The sequence below is a fragment of the Acomys minous genome (genome assembly GCF_964271855.1).
Source record: "Acomys minous genome assembly, chromosome: 20".
Lineage (NCBI taxonomy): Eukaryota > Metazoa > Chordata > Mammalia > Rodentia > Muridae > Acomys > Acomys minous.
In genome coordinates, this window is record NC_140502.1 from 15613852 (window position 1) to 15635292 (window position 21441).

A 21441-nucleotide genomic window follows, 5' to 3' on the forward strand; every position below is an offset into this window, starting at 1 on the left:
GTGTTTATCATGTTAATTGTATGTATGTGTTCAGGGGTGACCATTTAATATTGGGTTACCAATTTCTCTTGCTCTCCACGGTCCTTAGTTGCCCGTAGACCTTTGAGTAGGGTTGAGGCCTCCTTAAGTGTAGTCTTCACTCTAAATCAAGGACACCCCTCTGTGCAACATCTAGAGACCATTCCAGAAAACCACAAGCAAGCAAAAGACGGAGTAGTGAAGCCCGGTCCCAACAGATATATCAACAATACAACTCCTGCACCTAAGGCTCAAAGAACATTGATGAAGGGGTTGGAGGTGGGCGTTGCCAGAGGATCAGGGAATCCACTGTGTGAGTCACTTGATAATGTCAGAAGCTATACTCATAGAGTATCAGCAACATTACCATTTCGTTGTTTTTTGAATTTATATATTTTGGTTCGGGGAGACAAGGTTTCTCTGTATAGCCTTAGGTGTCCTGAAACTCACTTTGTAGACCAGGCTGGCCTCAAACTCACAGATATTAACCTACCTCTGCCTCCCAAGTGCTAGGATTAAAGGCTCATGCCCCCAATCGAATTACATCACTTTCCCAACTCCTTTTCCGTCCTCCAGCCCCTCCCAACTATCCTCCCTCTCATATTACACACGCACACACACACATTGAATTTGATATCTCCCTTTTCTCTTATTATTATTGTTACATACACATAAATTTTGTCTATAAATGTGTATATGCAGCAATTTATACAAACACAACCTTTTGAATCTGTCTCTGTTGTTTGTGTGTATACTGTTTGAGGGATGGCCCCTCTGCATTGGACAGCCTATAAGGGAGCTCATCCATTAGAGATGCTGATTATACTTATTCATCCATTATTTTTATATTCTTTTTTATTAATTTATTCTTGTTACATCTCAATGGTTATCCCATCCCTTGTATCCTCCCATTCTTCCCTCCCTCCCATTTTCCCCTTATTCCCCTCCCCTATGACTGTTCCTGAGGGGGACCTCCTCCCCCTGTATATGCTCATAGGGTATCAAGTCTCTTCTTGGTAACCTGCTATCCTTCCTCTGAGTGCCACCAGGTCTCCCCCTCCAGGGGACATGGTCAAATGTGAGGCACCAGAGTATGTGAGAAAGTAATATCCCATTCTCCATTCTACTGTGGAGAATGTTCTGACCATTGGCTAGATCTGGGTAGGGGTTTAAAGTTTACCACCTGTATTGTCCTTGGTTGGTGCCTTAGTTTGAGCGGGATCCCTGGGCCCAAATATTCATCCATTATTATTTGCAGGTAATTCTTTGTCTAGTAGTGGCACCCCACAAAATTTTCACCCTTCCATGTTCATGTGTCTATTGATACACCATTGATCCAGTCTTTAGTGTATAGCTATTTCCAGGATAGACTCTTTCACAGCAGACCTACTGGTATTCTGGCTCCTACAATCTTTTCACCTCTTGCCTACAGTGTTCCCTGGGCCATAAATGTAGGAGCTGTGAGGGAGATGGAGCCACTGGAGTTTTGTGACCAGTTGTGGTTTTCAGTGTGTGGTTTTCCATTGGGTTTGAGGATTTTTAGCTAGGAAGCAAAGATGAGAGAGAACATGCATTGTCTTTTTTTTGGTTTGGTCACCCATTCTTTTGTAATAAATCAAAATAAAACATTTCAACAATCTGTCCCTGACTATAGTCCTTGGATCTGTTATAGCCTTCTCTATCTGGGGTGAAATTTTTTTTTTACATAACCCTAGTTTAGGTCATCTACAACAGCTGACAAATAAAGAGAACGTTACTTTTTCAAACTTGAATTGGGGTAGAGCATCTGCCAAGAAAATCCTGTTACTATGTTTACATAATTCTACCTCTCCCTCTGGCATTCCCACTTCTCCCATTCCCCTTAACCTCTTCTTTTATAATTATTACTGTGATATACATACATTTGCACACACGTACACACATTAATGTAACCAACTGAGTCCCGAAGTTTTACCTGTATGTATATGTTTTGAAGGATGACTACTTAGGATTGAATAAACTATCAGGAGGACTAGCTACTTTTTCAGAGGTCTTGAGTTCATTTCCCAGCAACGACATGGTGGATCATAACTATCTATAACGGGATCTGATGCCTCTTTCTGGCATGCAAGTGTACATGCAGACAAAGCACTCATACACACTCAAACAACAGTCCGTGATGGCAAGGATGTGGAGCAAGGGGAACACTCTTCCGTTGCTGGTGGGAGTGCAAACTTGTGCAAACACTTTGGAAAGAAATCTGGAATTTCTCTGAAAATTAGGAATGGTTCTACCTCCAGATCAAGCTATATCACGCCTGGGCATAAACCCAAAACATCTTCCACCATACCACAAAGACACTTGCTTAAGTATATTCATAGCAACTATGTTTGTAATAGACAGACACTGGAAACAACATAGAATCTCTCAACTGAAGAATAAACTAAGAAAACCTGGTACATTGAAGCAATGAAAGCTACTCAGCTATTTTAGACAATTTTCAGGCAAATGGATGGAACCAGAAAAGATCATCCTGAGTGATATGTTATATACTCACTTATAAGTGGATATTAGCTATAAAGTACAGGATGACCAGGCTACAATGCACAGACCCAAAGGAGCTATGTGCATTGATGGTTTGCCTACATGTATGTCTGTGTGAGTGTTGAACCACTTGCATTTGGAATTACATACAATTGGGGGCTGCTGTGTGGGTGCTGGGAATTGAACCCAGGTCCTCTACACGAACAGCCAGGTCTCTTAACCACAGAGCCATATCTCCAGCCCCCAGGGCTTTTTGTAACATAGTATAAATAACTAGGTATCAGGTTCAGGCAAGTAAGTACCATCAGTAGGTTCCTCAAGAAGCAGTGTCAGCAACTGACAAAAATGATCTCCCATAATTAAACTACTTCTTTTTGTTACTGTTGTTGTTGTTTTGTTTTGTTTTTTGAGACAGAGTCTCTCTGTGTAGCCCTAGCTGTCCTGGACTGACTTTGTAGTCCAGGCTGGCCTTGAACTCACAGAGATCTGCCTGCCTCTGCCTCCCGAGTGCTGGGATTAAAGGCGTGCGCCACCACCGCCCGGCCTTAAGAGACTTCTTTAAAACAAAGGAAAGCAAATCATGGGAAGAGGTAGCCCATAGAATGGGACAAAATCTTTGCTAGCTATACAACTAATAGAGGAATAGAAAGTAAAAAAAAAAGAACTCCAAGAATTAAACAACACAACCAGTGCATAGGCTACCAAAAAGAACAGACAGACCGCAAAATACAAATTATAAAAGGCCAGTGAGCATAGGTAACAACAATAACTGAAAAAGACGAGGTCATGAATTTGAGAAGGAGCTGTAGAAGGGATCTAAGAGGTGTCAGAGGGGGGAGACAGAAGGGTAGACATTACACAAACATAGTGCTCATGTATAAAATTCTGGTCAGAGAGGTGGGGGAGACCTGAGATGAGTTGAGGGAGGAGAAATCACGATCTAAATATGTTGTATAAAAACCTAAAGTCTGTATAGTGCGTACTTTACTATACATATATGTACCTTAAGTACAGTAGCCATCAAATAAATGCAAATCAGGCTAGGGAGATGGGTTTGGTAGTTAAGAGCACTGGCAGTCCCTAAGACCAATTCCCCAGAATCCTCATGGCAGCTCACAACTATCTATAAGTCCAGTTCCGGGGGGATGTGGCCACCTCACAAAAAAAACTCACAGGCAGATGAGATGCCAATGCACATAAAATAAAAATGTATCTTTAAAAATAGACAAATAGGGGGCTGGAGAGATGGCTCGGTCGTTAAGAGCACCGTCTGTTCTTCCAGAGGACCTGAGTTTAAGTCCCAGCAACCACATGGTGGCTCACAACCATCTGTAATAGAATCTGAATTCCTCTTCTGGTGTGCATAAAAAAAAGAGCACTCATATACATAAAATAAATAAATAAATCTTTAAAATAAATAAAAGTGAAGGAGAGATAAGCATGGTTTTTTTTTTGTTTAGATCACAAGTGGGGGATGAGAAAAGACCCATGAGAGAGCAGGTGATGTTTATCCCCTTAGAAGTTGAACCACCATGTGGGGGAGATTGGTTATAAACCAGCTGAAAAACATCCTTGAACAAATTCTGAGAGGAGGTATAAAAAGGAGCCAAAAACAAAAGGCGGGGCCTTTGGAGATTTGGGATAGATTTGGATGTTCATCACTCCACTTTGAAATGCTCCTAGGGAGAACCACTAGAGGGGAAGATTCAGGGCTCCGGGCTCCGGGCTCCGGGCTCCGGGCTCCGGGCTCTGGCTGAGGTTCCAGGTTCTGGTTGCTCCAGGTTCCAGCAGAAGAAATACTATTGATTTCGCCAGGAGAATTGTTCCTCGGACCTGATGTCCTTACAGTTTTGTTATTGCGTTCTTTAATCCTCTTCTCCTATTCTTTAGGTCAGGTTATAAGTGAGGTGCTCTCAGTCAATACATTTGTTATAAAAAATATTTGTTCAGAAAATTGAGCCTGGGCTGGAGAGATGGCTCACAGGGTAAGAGCACTGACTGCTCTTCCAAAGGTCATGAGTTCAGTTCCCAGAAACCACATGTTGGCTCACAATCATCTATAACAAAAACTGTATACATAATAAATAGATAAATGTTAAAAAAAAAAAAGAAAGAAAGAAAGAAAGAAAGAAACTCATTATAACGTGCAGGTTTGCCTTTCAGATCATTAACAGATCCGGTCTCAGCACTCAGAAGATTTTTTTTTTTGCACTGAGCCCACCTGCTTCAACACCTTCTCTCCCCTGAGGATTTCAAGACTCCCTGGAAGGCACTTCCCAGAGGTGCCACAGCTGGACCCGAAATACCAAGGCGTTTAACATTTCTCCAACCTTCCTTCATCCTGAAGTGTCAATCAGTATATTTTCCCACAGACACCAGTATGTAATTAGTTTTATAATTCAGTCTGACTAGTTTTCACTGTAGCCCTGAGAAGTCTAATAATATCTAGGGCATCATTGAGATGGTGTTTCTAAGCAACATCATCTTGGGGGTTTTCTTCATATCCCAGCTCTGTGTGGGTGTCACTGGGAACCTGTTGCTCCTCATGGTGTATGTACACAGCTCCTTAGTCAAAGCTCGCATTAGCAGACCTATTGATTCCATTTTCATGCACCTAATGATAGTCAATATATTGACAATCATATTTGCTATAATATATATCTTGTCATCCTTTGGAGTACCCAATTTTCTGGATGATGCTAACTGTAAGGACACTGTGTATATATACAGAGTCACCCGGGGTCTGTCCATCTGCACCACCTCAATTCTAAGCACATTCCAAGCCATCAGCATCACTCCCAGTAGTTCTAAGTGGGCGTGGCTTAAGCCTAAACTCTCTAAATGGACTTTTCACTCCTTCCTGTTTTCCTGGTTCATTAACTTGACCATGTATGTGCACATCATAGAGATGGTGATAATAAAAATCAATAACACTGATGTTGACTATGGATTTTATCATCCTTACTGTAAAATCGGACCATTTGAGTACCCCAATCCAGGATTATTCCTGAATATTGTCATAATAAGAGATCTCTTCTTTGTGGCCATCATGGTGTGGACCAGTCTCTACATGGTGATTCTCCTCTACAGACACCACAAGAGAGCCCAGCATCTCCACAGCCCAAGGCTCTCCTCCCAGGCATCTCCTGAACACAAAGCCACTTACAGCATCTCGTTGCTGACAAGCTGCTTTGTGTTCTTTTATTTGGTGAATGACTTCATCACCCTCTGTGGGTTTTCTACACATGAAAGAAAGCCAGACCTGCGGGCAATTGTTGCAGTCATATCATCATTCAACCCCACTCTCTGCCCTTTGTTACTGATGAACACTAATAAAATTATTTCACAGTTTATTTCATCCCAGCCAGTACTGAGAGTTGCCTGTTTTCAAAGAGCAGTTGGTGACTGATATTCATATTCATATCAGATGTTTCACCAACAAATGGAGTTCTCTAATGACCTGTGAGGTAAGTTGGAAGCGTGTGATTCTTGAATCCTTGATATGGTCCTACTTAGAATTCACACACATTGAATGGTTTCAAGTTTTATATTTTGTCTCAATAAAAAGTGCATCCACATCATTTCAACAGTTTTCATATTTATTCTTCACTTACATGTAATACTTTGGAACTTACAAAAACTGTTCTTGTTGACCTCCACATGAGTGCCATTACACACACACACACACACACACACACACACACACACACACACACACACACACACTTTGAACACAATATCATATACACACAAAAGGATAGAAAAATAGATAGATAGATAAGCGATAGATAACTTTTCAGAGATTTTTTTATTTTGACACTTGATTTTGGAGCAGGATTGAGACAGGGTTTCTCTGTGTAGCCTTGGCTGTCCTGGGCTTACTTTGTAGACCAGGCTGGCCTCGAACTCACATTGATCCACCTGCCTCTGCCTCCTGAGTGCTGGGATTAAAGGTGTGTGCCACCATGCCTGACTATTTTGACACTTGAAAAAATTGTATATGTATTTTGGGGGTTTTTTGTTGCTGCTGTTGTTTGTTTTTGTTTGTTTGTTTGTTTGTTTGTTTGTTTTTGGTGTTGTTTATAGCCTTGGCTGTCCTGTACTCACTTTCTAGACCAGGCTGGCCTCAAATTCACAGAAATGCCACTGCCTCTGCCTCCCTGAGTGCTAGGATTACAGGCTTATTCTACAGTAATAGCCTTTGATTTGTTTTTTTTTTTTTGAGACAGGTAGGTAGCCCTGGCTTTGCCTGGAATTTACTATGTAGACCAGGCTGGCCTCAAATTCAAGAATTCTGACTACCTCTGGCCCTGAGTGCTGGTAATAAAGATATGCACCACCACACTGGACTAGTTTGTAGTCTATAATCTATAGACTACTTTATAAATATTTATTGTTTTGTGATTTTTTTCCTCTTAAAATTTGTAGTTAGAAAATGTATAATACAATTAAAATAATCAACGAAACCAAGAGCTGGTTCTTTGAGAAAACCAAAAAGATAAAAAAAAACCTTAGCCAAACTACCTAAAAGGCAGAGAGACACTATCCAAATCAACACAATCAGAAATGAAAAGGGAGACATTACAACAGACACCAAGGAAATCCAAAAGAATCAGTAGGTCTTACTTCAAATGCCTATATGCCACAAAATTTCAAAATCTAAATGGAATAGACCATTTTCTTCACAGATTCCAATTACCAAAGTTGAGTCAAGATTAGGTAAACAAATTAAATAGTTCTATAACTCCTGACCAAATAGAAGCAGTCATCATAAGTCTCCCAACCAAAAAAGAAACTTCAGGGCCAGATAGTTTCAGTGCAGAATTCTATCAGACCTTCAAAGAAGAGCAAATGCCAATACTCCTCAAACTATTCCACAAAATAGAACTGGAAATAACATTACCAAACTCATTCTAGGAGGCCACAGTCACCTTGATACTTAAACCTCACAAAGACCTGACAAAGAAAGAGAATTTCAGACCAATTTCTCTTATGAACATTGATGCAAAAATACTCAATAAAACATTCACAAACTGAATCCAAGAACACAGCAGACACATCATTCACCATGACCAAGTAGGCTTTGTCCAGGCATGCAGGGATGGTTCAATATACAGAAATTCATCAGTGTAATCCACCATATAAACAAACTGAAAGGAAAAAAACCCCTCATGATTATCTCCTTAGATGCCATAAAAGCATTTGACAAAATCAAACATCTATTCATGTTTAAAGGCTTGGAAAGATCAGGCATACAAAGCACATACCTAAACACAACAAAGGCTATCTACAGCAAGCCAATAGCCAGCATAAGATTAAATGGACAGAAACTCAAAGAAATTCCACTAAAATCAGGGACTGGACAAGGCTGCCCACTCTCTCCATATCTCTTCAATATAGTTCTTGAAGTTCTAGCCAGAGCAAAAGGACAACTAAAGGAGATCAAAGGGATCCATATTGGAAAGGAAGAAGTCAAAATATCACTATTCACAGCTGATACAATAGTATATATAAGTGACCCCCAAAATTCCATCAGAGAACTCCTACAGCTGATAACCACCTTCAGCAAAGTGGTTGAATACAAGATTACTTCAATATATCAGTGCCCTTCCTGTATATAAACAACAAATGAGCTGAGAAAGAAATTAGGGAAACTACACCCTTCACAATGGCCACAAATAATATAAAATATCTTGATGTAACTCTAACCAAGCAAGTGAAAGACTTGTTTGAAAAAAACTTCAAGTCTCCAAAGAAAGAAATTGAAGAAGATATCAGAAGGTGGAAAGATCTCCCATGTTCATGCACTAGTAAGATAAACATATTAAAAATGGTCATCTTCTGCCAGGCATGGTGGCACATGCCTTAAACCCAGCACTATGGAAGACAGAGGCAGGTGAATCACTGTGATTTCTAGGACAGACTGGTCTACAAAGTGAGTCCAGGACAGCCAGGGCTAACACAGAGAGACCCTGTCTTGAAAAACAAACAAAGAAAGGAAGAAAGAAAGAAAGAAAGAAAGAAAGAAAGAAAGAAAGAAAGAAAGCCATCTTACAAAAGCAATCTACAGATTCAATGCAATCCCTGTCAAAATACCTACACAATTCTTCACAGACTTTGCAAGATGAATTCTCAACTTAATATAGAAAAAAAACAGAATAGCTAAAACAATCCTGTACAATAAAAGATCTTCTGAAGGAATATCCATCCCTTTTCTCAAGCTGTACTGTAGAGCAACAGTAATAAAAATGGCATGGTAATAGCATAGAAATAGTCTGGTTGGTAAATGGAATCAAATCAAAGACCCAGAAACAAACCCACGTACTCATGGACACTTGATTTTTTTTTAATTTATTTTTATTGTATGTGCATTGGTGTTTTGCCTGCGTGTGTGTCTGTGTGAGGGTGTCAGATCTTGGAGTTACAGACAGTTGTGAGCTGCCATGTGGGTGCTGGGAATTGAACCCGGGTCCTTTGGAAGAGCAGTCAGTGCTCTTAACCGCTGAGCCATCTCTCCAGCCCCAACACTTGATTTTTTACAAGGAAGCCAAAACCATATAATGGAAAAAAAGAGCATACTCAATAAATGGTGCTGGTCTAACTAGAGGTCTACATGTAGAAAAACGCAAATGGATTCATATTTATCGCCCTACACAAACTTCAGGTACAAGTGGACCAACAACCTCAACATAAAACGAGACACACTAAGTCTGTTAGAAAAAAAAATGGGAAAGAGCCTTGAGTTCATTGGCACAGGAGACAACTTCCTGAGCAAACACCAACAGCTCAGGCTCTAAGAACAATTAATAAATGGGACCTCATGAAGCTGAAAGGCTTCTATAAGGCAAAGGACACTGTCAACAGAACAAAACAGCAGCCTACAGACTGGGAAATGATCTTCACCAACCCTACATCTGACAAAAGGCTGGTATTCAACATATACAAAGAACTCAAGGAAGTAAACACCGCCAAACTAAATTATCCAATTAAAAGTGAGGTACAGAGCTAAACGGTTAATTCTCAATAAAGCAATCTTGAATGGGAAAGAAACACTTAAAGAAATGCTCAACTTTCTGAGTCATCAGGGAAATGCAAATCAAACTGACTCTGACATTCCATCTTACATCCATCAGAATGGCTAAGATCAAAAACTCAGATGACAGCACCTGCTAGCGTGTGAAGAAAGGGAAACACTCCTCCACTGCTGGTGGGAGGGCAAACTTGTACAACCATTTTAGGAAGCAATCTGGAGCTTTCTCAGAAAATTGGGAATAGTGCTACCTAAAGACCCAGCTATTCCACTCCTGGGCATATATATCCAAAAGATGCTCCACCACATAACAAGGACATTTGCTCAACTATGTTCATAGCAGCTTTATTCATAATAGCCAGAATCTGGAAACAACCTAGACGTCCCTCAACTGAAGAATGGATAAAGAAAATGTAGTACATTTACACAATATGCCAGCTGTTAAAAACAAGGAAATCTTGAAATTTGTAGGCAAAGGGATAGAACTAGAAAAGATCATCCTCAGTGAGGTAACCTAGGCACGGTTTATACTCACTTATAAATGGATATTAGCCCAACATAGATATCCTCTGAAAGACTCCACCCAGAGGAGGATGGGGACAGATGCTGATACTTGCAGCCCGACTCTGGGCTGAGACTTACTTGGGAGTGTTGGGGGATGGAAGGACCCAGAAGGGTCAGGAGCTCCACAGGGAGAACATCAAGCCAGGAGGACCTGGATCCAGGGAGGCCTTCACAAACTGATGCCCCAACCAAGGCCAACATATACAGAGAATCTAGACCTGCTGTTCAAACGTAGCTGACGCACAGCTCAGTGGTTAGGGAGGGAGGGGGGCCGCCTCTGACATGAACTCTAGTGCCTGAGATTTGATCTCTTCCCCTTGGCAAGGAGGCCCTGCGAGCACACAGAGGAAGGGATGCAGGCTATCCTGATGAGACCTGATAGGCTGTGGTCAGATGCTGGGGAGGAGGGCTGCCCTGCTAGAGATCTAGGGGAGGGGAGTAAGGAAGAAGAGGGAAGGAGAGCGGGAAGATACGAGCAAGAGGATAACAATCGGGGTGTAATATGAATAGTTTATAATAAATGAAAAAGTTTTTAAAGAAAACTCAAAATATTATTTGGGTTATATGATTATGCCATGAAACATATCTGATGTAAAGGAGTTTATTTGGGGGAGGGGTGTCGTAGAGGAGTTAGGACCTCCAGGAGGAGAGGTAGAGGCAGATGATTGGACAGACTAACTGACGACTGACTGACTGACTGACTGACTGACTGACTGACTGACAAGGACAGAGCCATTAGAGAAGAGATGAACAGAGAGAGAAAACATGGGAACACAGGGCAGAACAGAGAGATTGGGAGACAAAGAGAGAGAGAGAGAGAGAGAGAGAGAGAGAGAGAGAGAGAGAGAGAGAGAGGCAGATGGGTCCTTTTATCACCACACACACACCTGGCATACCTAAAGGCAGGCCAGATGAATCACCTATACACTAACTACTTGTATCTTGGTTTTGGGGGAGGGGTGGTTGAGGTTGTTTTGTTTGTTTGTTTGTTTTCAAGACAGGGTTTCTGTGTGTAGCCTTGGCTGTCCTGGACTCACTTTGTAGACCAGGCTGGCCTCGAACTCAGCAATCCACCTGCCTCTGCCTCCCAAGTGCTGGCATTAAAGGCGTGCGCCACCACTGCCCGGCTAACAATTAGTATCTTGAATACAATTTCTTTTTAACTGTCCTCTTCATTTTGAACTGTCCTTTTTTTGGGGGGGTGGTTTGGTTTGGTTTGGTTTGGTTTGGTTTGGTTTGGTTTGGTTTGGTTTGGTTTTTGAGACAAGGTCCTACTATGTATCCCTAGCTGTCCTGGACCTCACTACGTAGACCAGGCTGGCCTCAAAATCAGAGATATCCACCTGCCTCTGTCTCTCAAGTTCCGGGGGAAAGGTGTGTGCCACTGTGCCTAACTAGGACTGTCCTCTTCTAAAGAACATGTTATAACCATTCAACAAATAAACTTCACCAAGTTAAATGCTGCCTATCTCCAATGAAAAAGAAAAGAGCCATTATTTGTGAGTTATGCTTACATCGGTGTTGTGAAAAAAAGGTAGGGGAGGGGGAGTGAAGGTGGGGCTGGAAAGATGGCTCGGCAGTCAAGAGCGCTTGTGGGCTCTGCCAGGTGACCCAGGTTCAGCTCCCAACACCCACATGGTGGCTTCAACAACCGAACTCCAGTTCCAGAGGATCCCATGCCCTCTTCTGACTTCCGTGAGGACCAGTCACACAAATGACAGACATGTATTCAAGCAAAACATCCATATACATTAGATTTCTGTTGTGTTGTGTTTTGTTTTGTTTTGTTTTTGAGATAGGGTTTTTCTGTAAAGCCCTGGCTGTTCTGAACTCACTTTGTAGACCAAGGTGGCCTCAAACTTACAGAGATCCCCTACCTCTGCCTCCCCACGACATATTACTTATTTAGTCTAAAAGTGTATTATATTGGCTTACTGGCCTGGCGCACCTGGGATACAGAGAGTGAGCAAAGGTGAGTTGTGGACAGGCCACACCCCACATTAGTTGCTGTTCCAAGAGAGACTGTGGAACACCCAAGCAGCTTTATTTAAGCTTGGATCTCTCTCCACCCACTGCTAACCAGCCTGGCCCTTCTGGGGACACAGAGAGCAAACTAGCAGAGCTGAGTCCTTCTCAGGCCACAACCCACATTAGCTGTCATTCTGAGAAGGACTGTACGACACCTGAACAGCTTTGGGCTTGGATCTCTCGACACCTGCTACTTATTGCCCTGGCCCATCTGAGACACAAAGAGCAAGCAAGCAAAGGTGAGTTGAATGTGAACCACAACCCACATTAACTGCCATCGCAAAGAGGCCCGTGGGACACCCCAGGCAGCTCTGGGCTTGGATCTCTCGCCACCCGTTGCTTACTAACCTGACCCATCTGGGTCACAGAGAGCAAGCCAGCAAAGGTCAGTCAGGCAAAACCCACATTGTCCACCATACCAAGGACGCCTGAGGGGCACCAGAGCAGCTTTCAGCTTGGAGCTCTCTCAGTCTGCTCCTCTACAGCCTAACCCAACTGGGACACAGCCAGGAAACCCAGCAGAACTAAGCTGTCCACAGGTTTCAACATCCATTATCGACCATCCTGAGGCCTCTGGGGAGCCCTAACAAATAGCCTTTGGCACCAAGCACTCAAGTATATGAGCCTATGGGAACAATTCTCATTTAACCCACTGCAGGTGGGGGCTGGAGAGATGGTTCAGTGGTTAAGAGCACTACCTGCTCTTCCAAAGACCCGGGTTCAATTCCCAGCACCCACATGGCAGCTCACAACTGTCTATAACTCCAAGATCTGACACCCTCACACCAACGCACATAAATTAAGTAAAAATATTTTTCAAAAAATAAAATAAATAAAATAAAATAAACCACTGCAGGTATACAGACAAAAGTATATAACTGAATCATGCGGTAGAGCTATAGCTTTGCAGCAGGAATTCTTAAACTTCCTAAAACTGTGACCCTTTAATGCCGTTCCTTGTGTTGTGGTGACCACAACCATAATATTATTTTCACTGATACTTCATAACTGTAATTTTGCTATTTTTATCAATCATAATGTAAATATATGATGGGCAGGATGGCCTTAGGTTACCCTATGGAAGAGTCATTTGGCCCCTTAAAGGAGTTGCGACCCTCAGGTTAAGAACTGCTGTTTTAGAGGAACCTCCAAACTGATTACCAGTAGCTGTGCCATTTTGCACTCCCACAAACAGTAAATAAGTGGTCCCCTCTCCCCACACTATGTCATATTTCACCGTCATTTGGTTATCCATTCCGACTGGGTAAGATGCATTCGCAAAACAGTTTTAAGTTGCATGTACCTGATGGCTAAGGATGTTGAACATTTTTAAACACTTTTCAGCCACCTATGTCATCTTTATTTCTTGTATTGATACATGTATTGGTGTGAGTGCTTTGTCTGAATACATAGATATGCACCACATGAGTACCTGGTCACCTCAGAGCTCAGAAAAGGACATTTGGTTGTGAGCTACAATGTGGTCTCTAGGAACCAACTCTGGGTCTTCTGCAAGAGCGGCCAATGCTCTCAACTGCTGAACCGTCTCTCCAGGCCCTGTATTTCATCTTTTGGGGACTGTTTAGCCAGGTGTGGTGGTACTCGCCTTTAGTCCCAGCACTGGAGAGGCAGAGGCAGATGGATCTATGAGTTTAAGGCAAGCCTGGCCTACAAAGAAAGTTCCAGGATGACCAAGGCTACACAGAGAAACCCTGTATCAAAAAAAAAATCAAGAGAAGAGTCAGGCACAGTGGCACGTGCCTACAATCTCAGCACTCGGGGAGGCACAGACAGGCAGATCTCTGTGAGTTCGAGGCCAGCCTGGTCTACAAAGAGAGTCCAGGACAGCCAAGGCTACACAGAGAAACTCTGTCTCGAAAAAACAAAACAAAGAGCTTTCACAAGTTTATTAACCTCATTAGGGAACTGGAGAGATAGCTCAGCCATTAAGAACACTGTCTGCTCTTCCAGAGGTCCTGAGTTCAATTCCCAGCAACCACAGGGTGGCTCATAACCATCTATAATGAGATCTGGTGCCCTCTTCTGGCCTGCAGGTGTACATGCAGGCAGAGCACTGTACATATAATAAATAAATCTTAAAAAAAAAAAAAAAAGGAAACAAACAAATGTTGAATGTACTCTCACTGGTCCAAGAGTTGAAGCATTGGTCCTCATGTGGCACTGTTGACAAGGAGAGAAACATTATATAGACATAGCCTAATGGAGAGTCTTTAAGTTATTCTCAGTTACATAGTAAGTAAAAGGACAGCGTGGGCTACATAAGACCTATCTCAATTAACAGTTGGCATTTAACAGTTATTGGGGAAAGGTGCCATTTTGTTCAGTGTGATTGCGTTAGTAAGTTGTTCTCTTGAAGATTTATTATGTATACAATATTCTGCCTGCATGTACACCTGAATGCCGGAAGAGGGCACCAGATCTCATTATAGATCATTGTGTGCCGCCTTGTGGTTGCTGGGAGTTGAACTCAGGACCTCTGGAAGAGCAGCCAGTGCTCTTAACCTCTGAGCCATCTCTCCAGCCCTAGTAAGTTGTTCTTGATTCAGAAAATATCCTCCCACTCATGCTCTGGCTAGAAAGTCTTGTGTGGAGGATAACTCAGCAATTAAGAGTGCTTGCTGCTGTTGTTGTTGCTGCTGCTGCCGCTGCTGCTGCTGCTGCTCCGGCTGAGGGCCTGGGTTGGGTTACCAGGACCCACAATGTTAGACAGCCCACCACTGTCTGTAACTCCAGTTCCAAGGCTCCCATGCTTCTGGCCTCCACCAGTACCACACACAGGCATGTGTACAACACACACACACACACACACACACACACACACACACACACACACACACACACAATCTTTTTTAATATATTTTATTCATTTATTCATATTACCTCTCAATTGTTATCCCATCCCTTGTATCCTCCCATTCCTCCCTCCCTCCCACTTTCCCTCTACTCCCCTCCCCTATGACTGTGACTGAGGGGGACCTCCTCCCCTGTATATGCTCATAGGGTATCAAGTCTCCTCTTGGTAGCCTGCTATCCTTCCTCTGATGTCTTATTAAACTCAGTGGTCCACACACAAGAAAATATGAATGATGGGGGAAATTTGTTTAAAAGGGTCAAGGGGAGAAAGAAGAGGATGAGAAGGAAAATTGGGAGTGAAAAATGACTGAAATTTTATTTATTTATTTATTTGAAACAAAATCTATTACATAGCCCTAGATACCCTGGAACTTGGTATGTTAACTTGGTATGTTATAGACCAAACTGACCTCAAACTCTGGCTCCCAAGCGCTGGGATTAAAGGCACGTGTCACCACTGCCAGGCTTCAAAGAATAGGAACTTTTTAAATGATGTTTTTTAGATGTATTTACTATGTAGACAGTGTTCTGCCTACATGTGTGCCTGCATGCCAGAAGAGGGCACCAGATCTCACTATGGATGGTAATGAGCCACCATATGGTTGCAGGGAATTGAACTCAGGACCTCTGGAACCATCTCTTTGGCCAGACAATAGGAACTTTTAAAAAATGAAAATGCAATAAAAATTTAAAAGACACTATCGTTCCTCCAAGCATCACAGTTTAAACTCCTAGTGTTTTCCCTCATATGTTGGTTCAAGAGTGTCTCTCCTTGACAGGCCTTCAAGGTCCTCTGCAACCAGCAAGATGAATTTGTGAGTTCTTATGACAGACTATGGATGAAGGAGAAAGACGTGTGAGAGGTGTCGGATGTCCATCCATAGATCAGCAATCAGGCCGGACACTCCAGAACCTAACAGCAGGAGCTCAAAGTTCTGGGGTTCTGGAAAATCAGCACCAAGGGACTCAGGGAGGGAAAACACATGGCCAAAAACTTGAGGTAGTATTGCAGCCACAAGTAGGAGCTAAATGATTTGGGGCTGTAAAATATGTAGATTGAATTGAGAAAGTAGAAGGGGATGAATCCTGCCACCAAGAGCAGGATGCTGTGGGTGGCCCGTATCTCAGGGGAGGTCCTGTGGGTGAGGCTGAGGCTGCAGCTTCGAACATGTTGCATCATCTGGTGGTGTCTGTGTAGGAGACATACCATGTGCACGCTGGCTACAACCATGAGGGTCATTAGCAGGGCACCCAGAACAGATAACGGGATTGCACACCATCCAGACACGGCGACCACATACTGGCAAGCAATGACGTTCCCCGCTGAGAAATCACTGCTGTTACCCCAGAAGACTTTTATCTCCATGGGAGAGATGGTGCTGATGGCCAGATTGAGAGCCCAGCAGAGGAGGCAGGAGCAGCCAACATGCCTAGAGACCCAGCGTCTGAGCCCTGTCCACATGCCATGCTTGGGGCTCACTGTGACTGCCTGAAAACAGCTCAGCAAGCTGGTAGTGCAGAGGGAAAGTTCTCGAGACACACTATGGAAATAAAAGAAGATTTGGCACCCAGAGCCTTCCAGGGCATGCGCCAGCCCCAAGTCTTCCATCACTTGCTGGACCCCCTTGGAAAGGAGAACAAAGGAATTGGCCATAGCCAAGTTGGAGAGAATGAGGTCAGCGGGCTTCAGCCTGTGCCCCGGGAGAAGGAGGAAGGTATGCGTGAAGAGCAAGTAAGTGTTTGCCAGGAGGCCAGTGCCCATGTGCAACAGGAACACAGCCTTCAGGACCATATTATCAACAGTCACTTGCACCATGTTTATGGAGCCTGGCGATTAAGGAGACCCAGCTTGTGTCCTGGAAGAGAAAAGCATTCATATTACGGTGCTCAGGTGAAAGCTGCCCAGTGAATCCAGGTGTTTTTATTAACGTAAGGGTGTCACATGTGTGTGTGACATAAATGCATGGGTGCCCAACAAGACTGGGGAGGCCAGAGGTCAGCATTAGGTGACTTCCTCTATTGTGTTCCTCCTTTTATTTTATTTTATTTTTAAAAAAAAGGTCTCTCGCTAAACCTGAAGCTCAGTGACTGACAGAAATGGCTTTTTTTTTTTTTTTGAGATAGGGTCTCTCTGTGTAGCCTTGGCTTGTCCTGGACTCATTTTGTAGACCAAGCTGGCCTGGAACTCACAGCGATCCACCTGCCTCTGCCTCCTGAGTGCTGGGATTAAAGATGTGTGTGCCACCACGCCCGCCCTCATGTGGCTTTTTATGTGGGTGTGGATGATTCTAGTTTGGGTCCTCATGCATGCAGTGCAAGCTCTTTGCCAACTTAGCTGTCTTCTCAGCTCACACGTCTTCCTTTCTTAAAAGATTAAATAGCCGGTCGTGGTGGCGCACGCCTTTAATCCCAGCACTCAGGAGGCAGAGGCAGGCAGATCGCTGTGAGTTCGAGGCCAGCCTGGTCTACAAAGAGAGTTTAGGACAATCAACGCTACACAGAGAAACCTTGTCTCAAAAAAAAAACAAAAAAAATGAATAAATGAATAAATAAAAACCCTGGCTGTCCTGGCCTCACTTTGTAGACCAGGCTGGCCTCAGACTCACAGCGATCCGCCTCCCTCTGCCTCCCGAGTACTGGGATCAAAGGCGTGAGTCACCACGCCCGGCTGCATAACTATTTTTTTTTTAATTAAACAGAAAGCTTCTGAGAAAATTTCTGGCACTTGAACTCCAACTTTGTAGGACTGAAGGTACAGATCAATGGTAGAGAGCTTGCCTGGCATCCATGAGGCCTTCAGTTTTTATCCCCAGTACCACAAACCAAATTCTAATTTTATATTAGATGTTTTTACCACCATCACAATTACTACACGACTGTTGAAATGCATTAGCCTTGCTTTCAACGTGGTAAGCAGAAGTTGCATCGGCTTGGCCTGGTGGTACCCACCTGTAATCCCAACATCGGCTTGGCCTGGTGGTACCCACCTGTATTCCCAACATCAGCTTGGCCTGGTGGTACCCACCTGTAATCCCAACATGCAGAGAGCAACCGCAAGAGGATTATTATGGGTCCAAGGACAGCTTGGACTAAACAGTGAATTCCAACTTAGTCTAGGCTATAGGAGAATATGCTTTCTTTAAGAATAACAATAATAATTAAAATTTGACCTGTCTCGAAATAACAAATAATAATAATTATTATTATTATTATTATTATTATTATTAAAATTTGAATCAGACAATAACTTCATTGTTATTATACTACATATATTGCCCATTTTTATAACAATATGTTGTTATAACATATCGTTACATGTCTGTTACAATAACATAAAACACTAGTTCCATGCATTTTTCATTATTTTGTGGTGTTGAGATGAAACCAAGTCTCGTGGCATGTTTGGTGCTGTACCACGGCGCTGAACCCCTAGGTTTCCCCACAGTCTCACCTCCAAGTGCATATGATAGCTGTGCAGAGACGCAGCCTCTGTTCTGTTCGAAGGCTTTCGGAAGCAGATGACGAAGACTTTGATGAAAACAAGGAAGCTCCTAGTATTATGAGATCCTGAAAGGGAGTTTGTTTCTCCCAGAATGTTGCAAGACTTCCCGGAATCACAAACCTTCCCACGGGGCAGGGTGTGCGAACCACTTCTACAGACAAACTGTGAACCCCAGATCTTGCTCCATTCTCAGGATGGAGGGAGCATCTTCTGCACACCGAGGATGACGCAGATCGGAGGCTCCAGTGGTACCTTGTGAAGGGAAACGCCGAGTTCCTTCCTTCCAACGCCCGCATGCCACCCGTGTCTTCCGTTCCACGGGGGCAGCCGTGAGATCGTCCCACTCACAAGTAGAAACGGGGGTTCTGAAAAAACATGTAGAGGCCCAAAGTCACGTTCAAGGACACTCACCGCAGACTCTGCTTTCTGACACAGTGCTGGTTCGAGAAGTCAACAGAAAGCCTGGTGCAATACCTACCTCCAAGCCTAACAAAGTAGCTCTGATCGCCCAAACCCACATGGTGGAAAGAACCGACTCCCACAAGTTGTCCTCTGACTTCCACATGCACACCGTGTCACATCCACACCCAAACATACACACTGAATAAGTGAAAACTAATTTTTTTTTCAGTTTGATTTTTTTTGAGGCAGGGTCTCACTACATAACCTTGGCTGGTCTAGAACTCGCTGTGTGGCTTCTAACTCACAGAGATCTGGATGTCTGCCTCTGGCCTCTTGAGGGCTGGCATTAAAGTTATGTGCCACCACATTTGACTAGTAAACAGTAACTTTTAAAAAAAATGTATTTATTTAGGCCGGGCGTGGTGGCGCACGCCTTTAATCCCAGCACTTGGGAGGCAGAGGCAGGTGGATCGCTGTGAGTTCGAGGCCAGCCTGGTCTACAAAGCGAGTCCAGGACAGCCAAGGCTACACAGAGAAACCCTGTCTCAAAAAAACAAAAAAAAAATGTATTTATTTTGGGGTTTTTGAGAGGGAAGAAGGAAGGCAAGAGAAAGGAAGGAGGGAGGAGGGAGAGAGAGAGAGAGAGAGAGAGAGAGAGAGAGAGAGAGAGAGAGAGAGAGAGAGAGAGTTGCTGTTATAGGTTAGGAACTACACATTATCTATCCTGAACACTGAAAAACACAAACATCCCTGTTGAGACCAAGCTGGGGCAGGAGGCTACCCTTTCTTCACTAAGATGGCAGATCCTAAGACTTGAGGAAGGAAGGCTTTGCTTTCAGAGTGACAGCCCTGCACATACACCCTGCCAGGATCACGCAGGTACCTGCAGCTTACTCCAAGACAACCCATTCCTGAAGCTTTCCATCCTCTTTCCAGCCTCACGTCTCAAGATGCTCCTTCAGACTAGTCACCTCTGGCATCCTAGCGGCACCCGCTCCAGGCAGAGCCCGCTACAGTCTAAGGCTAAGGAGACAAAGCCGGGCTCCGAGGAGTCCTCAGAAGCCTGGGCTTATGAATCTTCACCGGCGCCCTCACCTGTGCACTTGAACCCCAGGAACCCTCGGAGGCTCACCGCGACAGCTGTGGCCTTAGGCGGCGGAGCCAGATCCAGAGTGCACAGCCCCTGTCGGAGGCCACTGATATGGGAACTGAACTCTAGAGTAAGACCCCCAGGTGGCTGCCAAGGTGTCACCTGCAGAGGCAGTGACATTGTCTACAAGGGGCGTCTAGGGCATTTCCGGAAGAGAAAGCACTCAGGTGCCAGGTGCAAGGACCCAGCAGTAGCTGGTAGCTGGTCGCAATTAATTAAGAGGCTTCATGAACAGCTGGGGGGAAAAAAATACTTCTGGGCTCCCTGGGGCTACACACCAGAGTAGGAGTTGTAATGTGCTAGGTTAAAGGCGCTCTGTAACAGTGGCCCCAAAGTGTCTCTCAGTAAGTTCACCGTCATCCATCCGTTGTCTCAGAGGGGAAATATAAGCTTGCCAGCAGAAACAGGAAGTGTCGTAGGGCCTCTCCTCAGAACACCACTGGACTTTGAAACACTGTCTGTCCCCCCATCTCTAGTGAGACGCAGCCTAGACCCCCTCCAGCCACCCTCACTCTGCCCCCCATGAAGCTCCTCCTCAGCTGCGCACTTGCGTTTCTCTGAACTTGAAGCATCTAATCTGGAAGTTTCTAATCAGAGAAGCTGAAGACCCTGTGAGGTAGTTCGCCACACCCACTCCCCAAACTTTTCTTCCCCTGAGACAGGGTTTCTCTGTGTAGCCTTTTACTGTCTTGGACTCGCTTTGTAGACCAGGCTCTGCTTCCTGAGTGCTGGGATTAAAGGCGTGCGCCACCACACCCCGGCTGCGATTCCCAAAACTTAACAATCAACAATCCTGTAGTTTTACGTTTTCTTGGAAGATGCAAACAAACACCTCTTGACCCTCCACCCCCAGATAGGCACCAATGATAGACCAAAGTACAATTCCACCTTAATCCAGTTTGGGCCTTTCTACACAGTACAGGCAAGGGGTTACTTACAAGAGTGTGGTGCCCACACTTTGGGTTTGAAAACCTACTAAACTCACCAATCCCTGAGCCTGAAAACTCACCAGTCCCTGAGCTCAAAATTCCGACCAATCCCTGGGCTTCCCTTGAAATCTCACAAATCCCCACTTGGAAATCTCCGCCCCTTCCCCCCCCAAAAAAACCTATCTAAGCCTGCCTCCCACTTAGTTCTCTGCTATTACTACTTTTGTAATTAACTTGCTAACTTTGCTAATGACTAGGAAAACTGCAAGACATATATGACAAAATTAGACCCTGCCTAGGGTAGACAGAATACATGTAATCTTTTGGGTTTTGGCTTTATAAGCCTTTGGACTGGTATGACTAGACGCTGCATCTTGGGAGGGCTTTTGGTTGCAGTCCTGATCCATAAATATCTGGCACC

The 21441-nt window shown here is 43.9% G+C and overlaps 1 protein-coding gene across 1 annotated transcript; it reads left to right on the forward strand.

The window, feature by feature from the left end:
• Positions 1-5002: 5002 nt before the first annotated feature.
• On the forward strand, positions 5003-20377 carry LOC311591099 (vomeronasal type-1 receptor 90-like; the record flags this gene model as incomplete). The annotated part of the gene is made up of 2 exons (XM_084770467.1): positions 5003-5771; positions 19878-20377. 2 exons carry the CDS (start codon positions 5003-5005, stop codon positions 20375-20377), a joined length of 1269 nt encoding a protein of 422 aa, XP_084626593.1.
• Positions 20378-21441: the final 1064 nt, after the last annotated feature.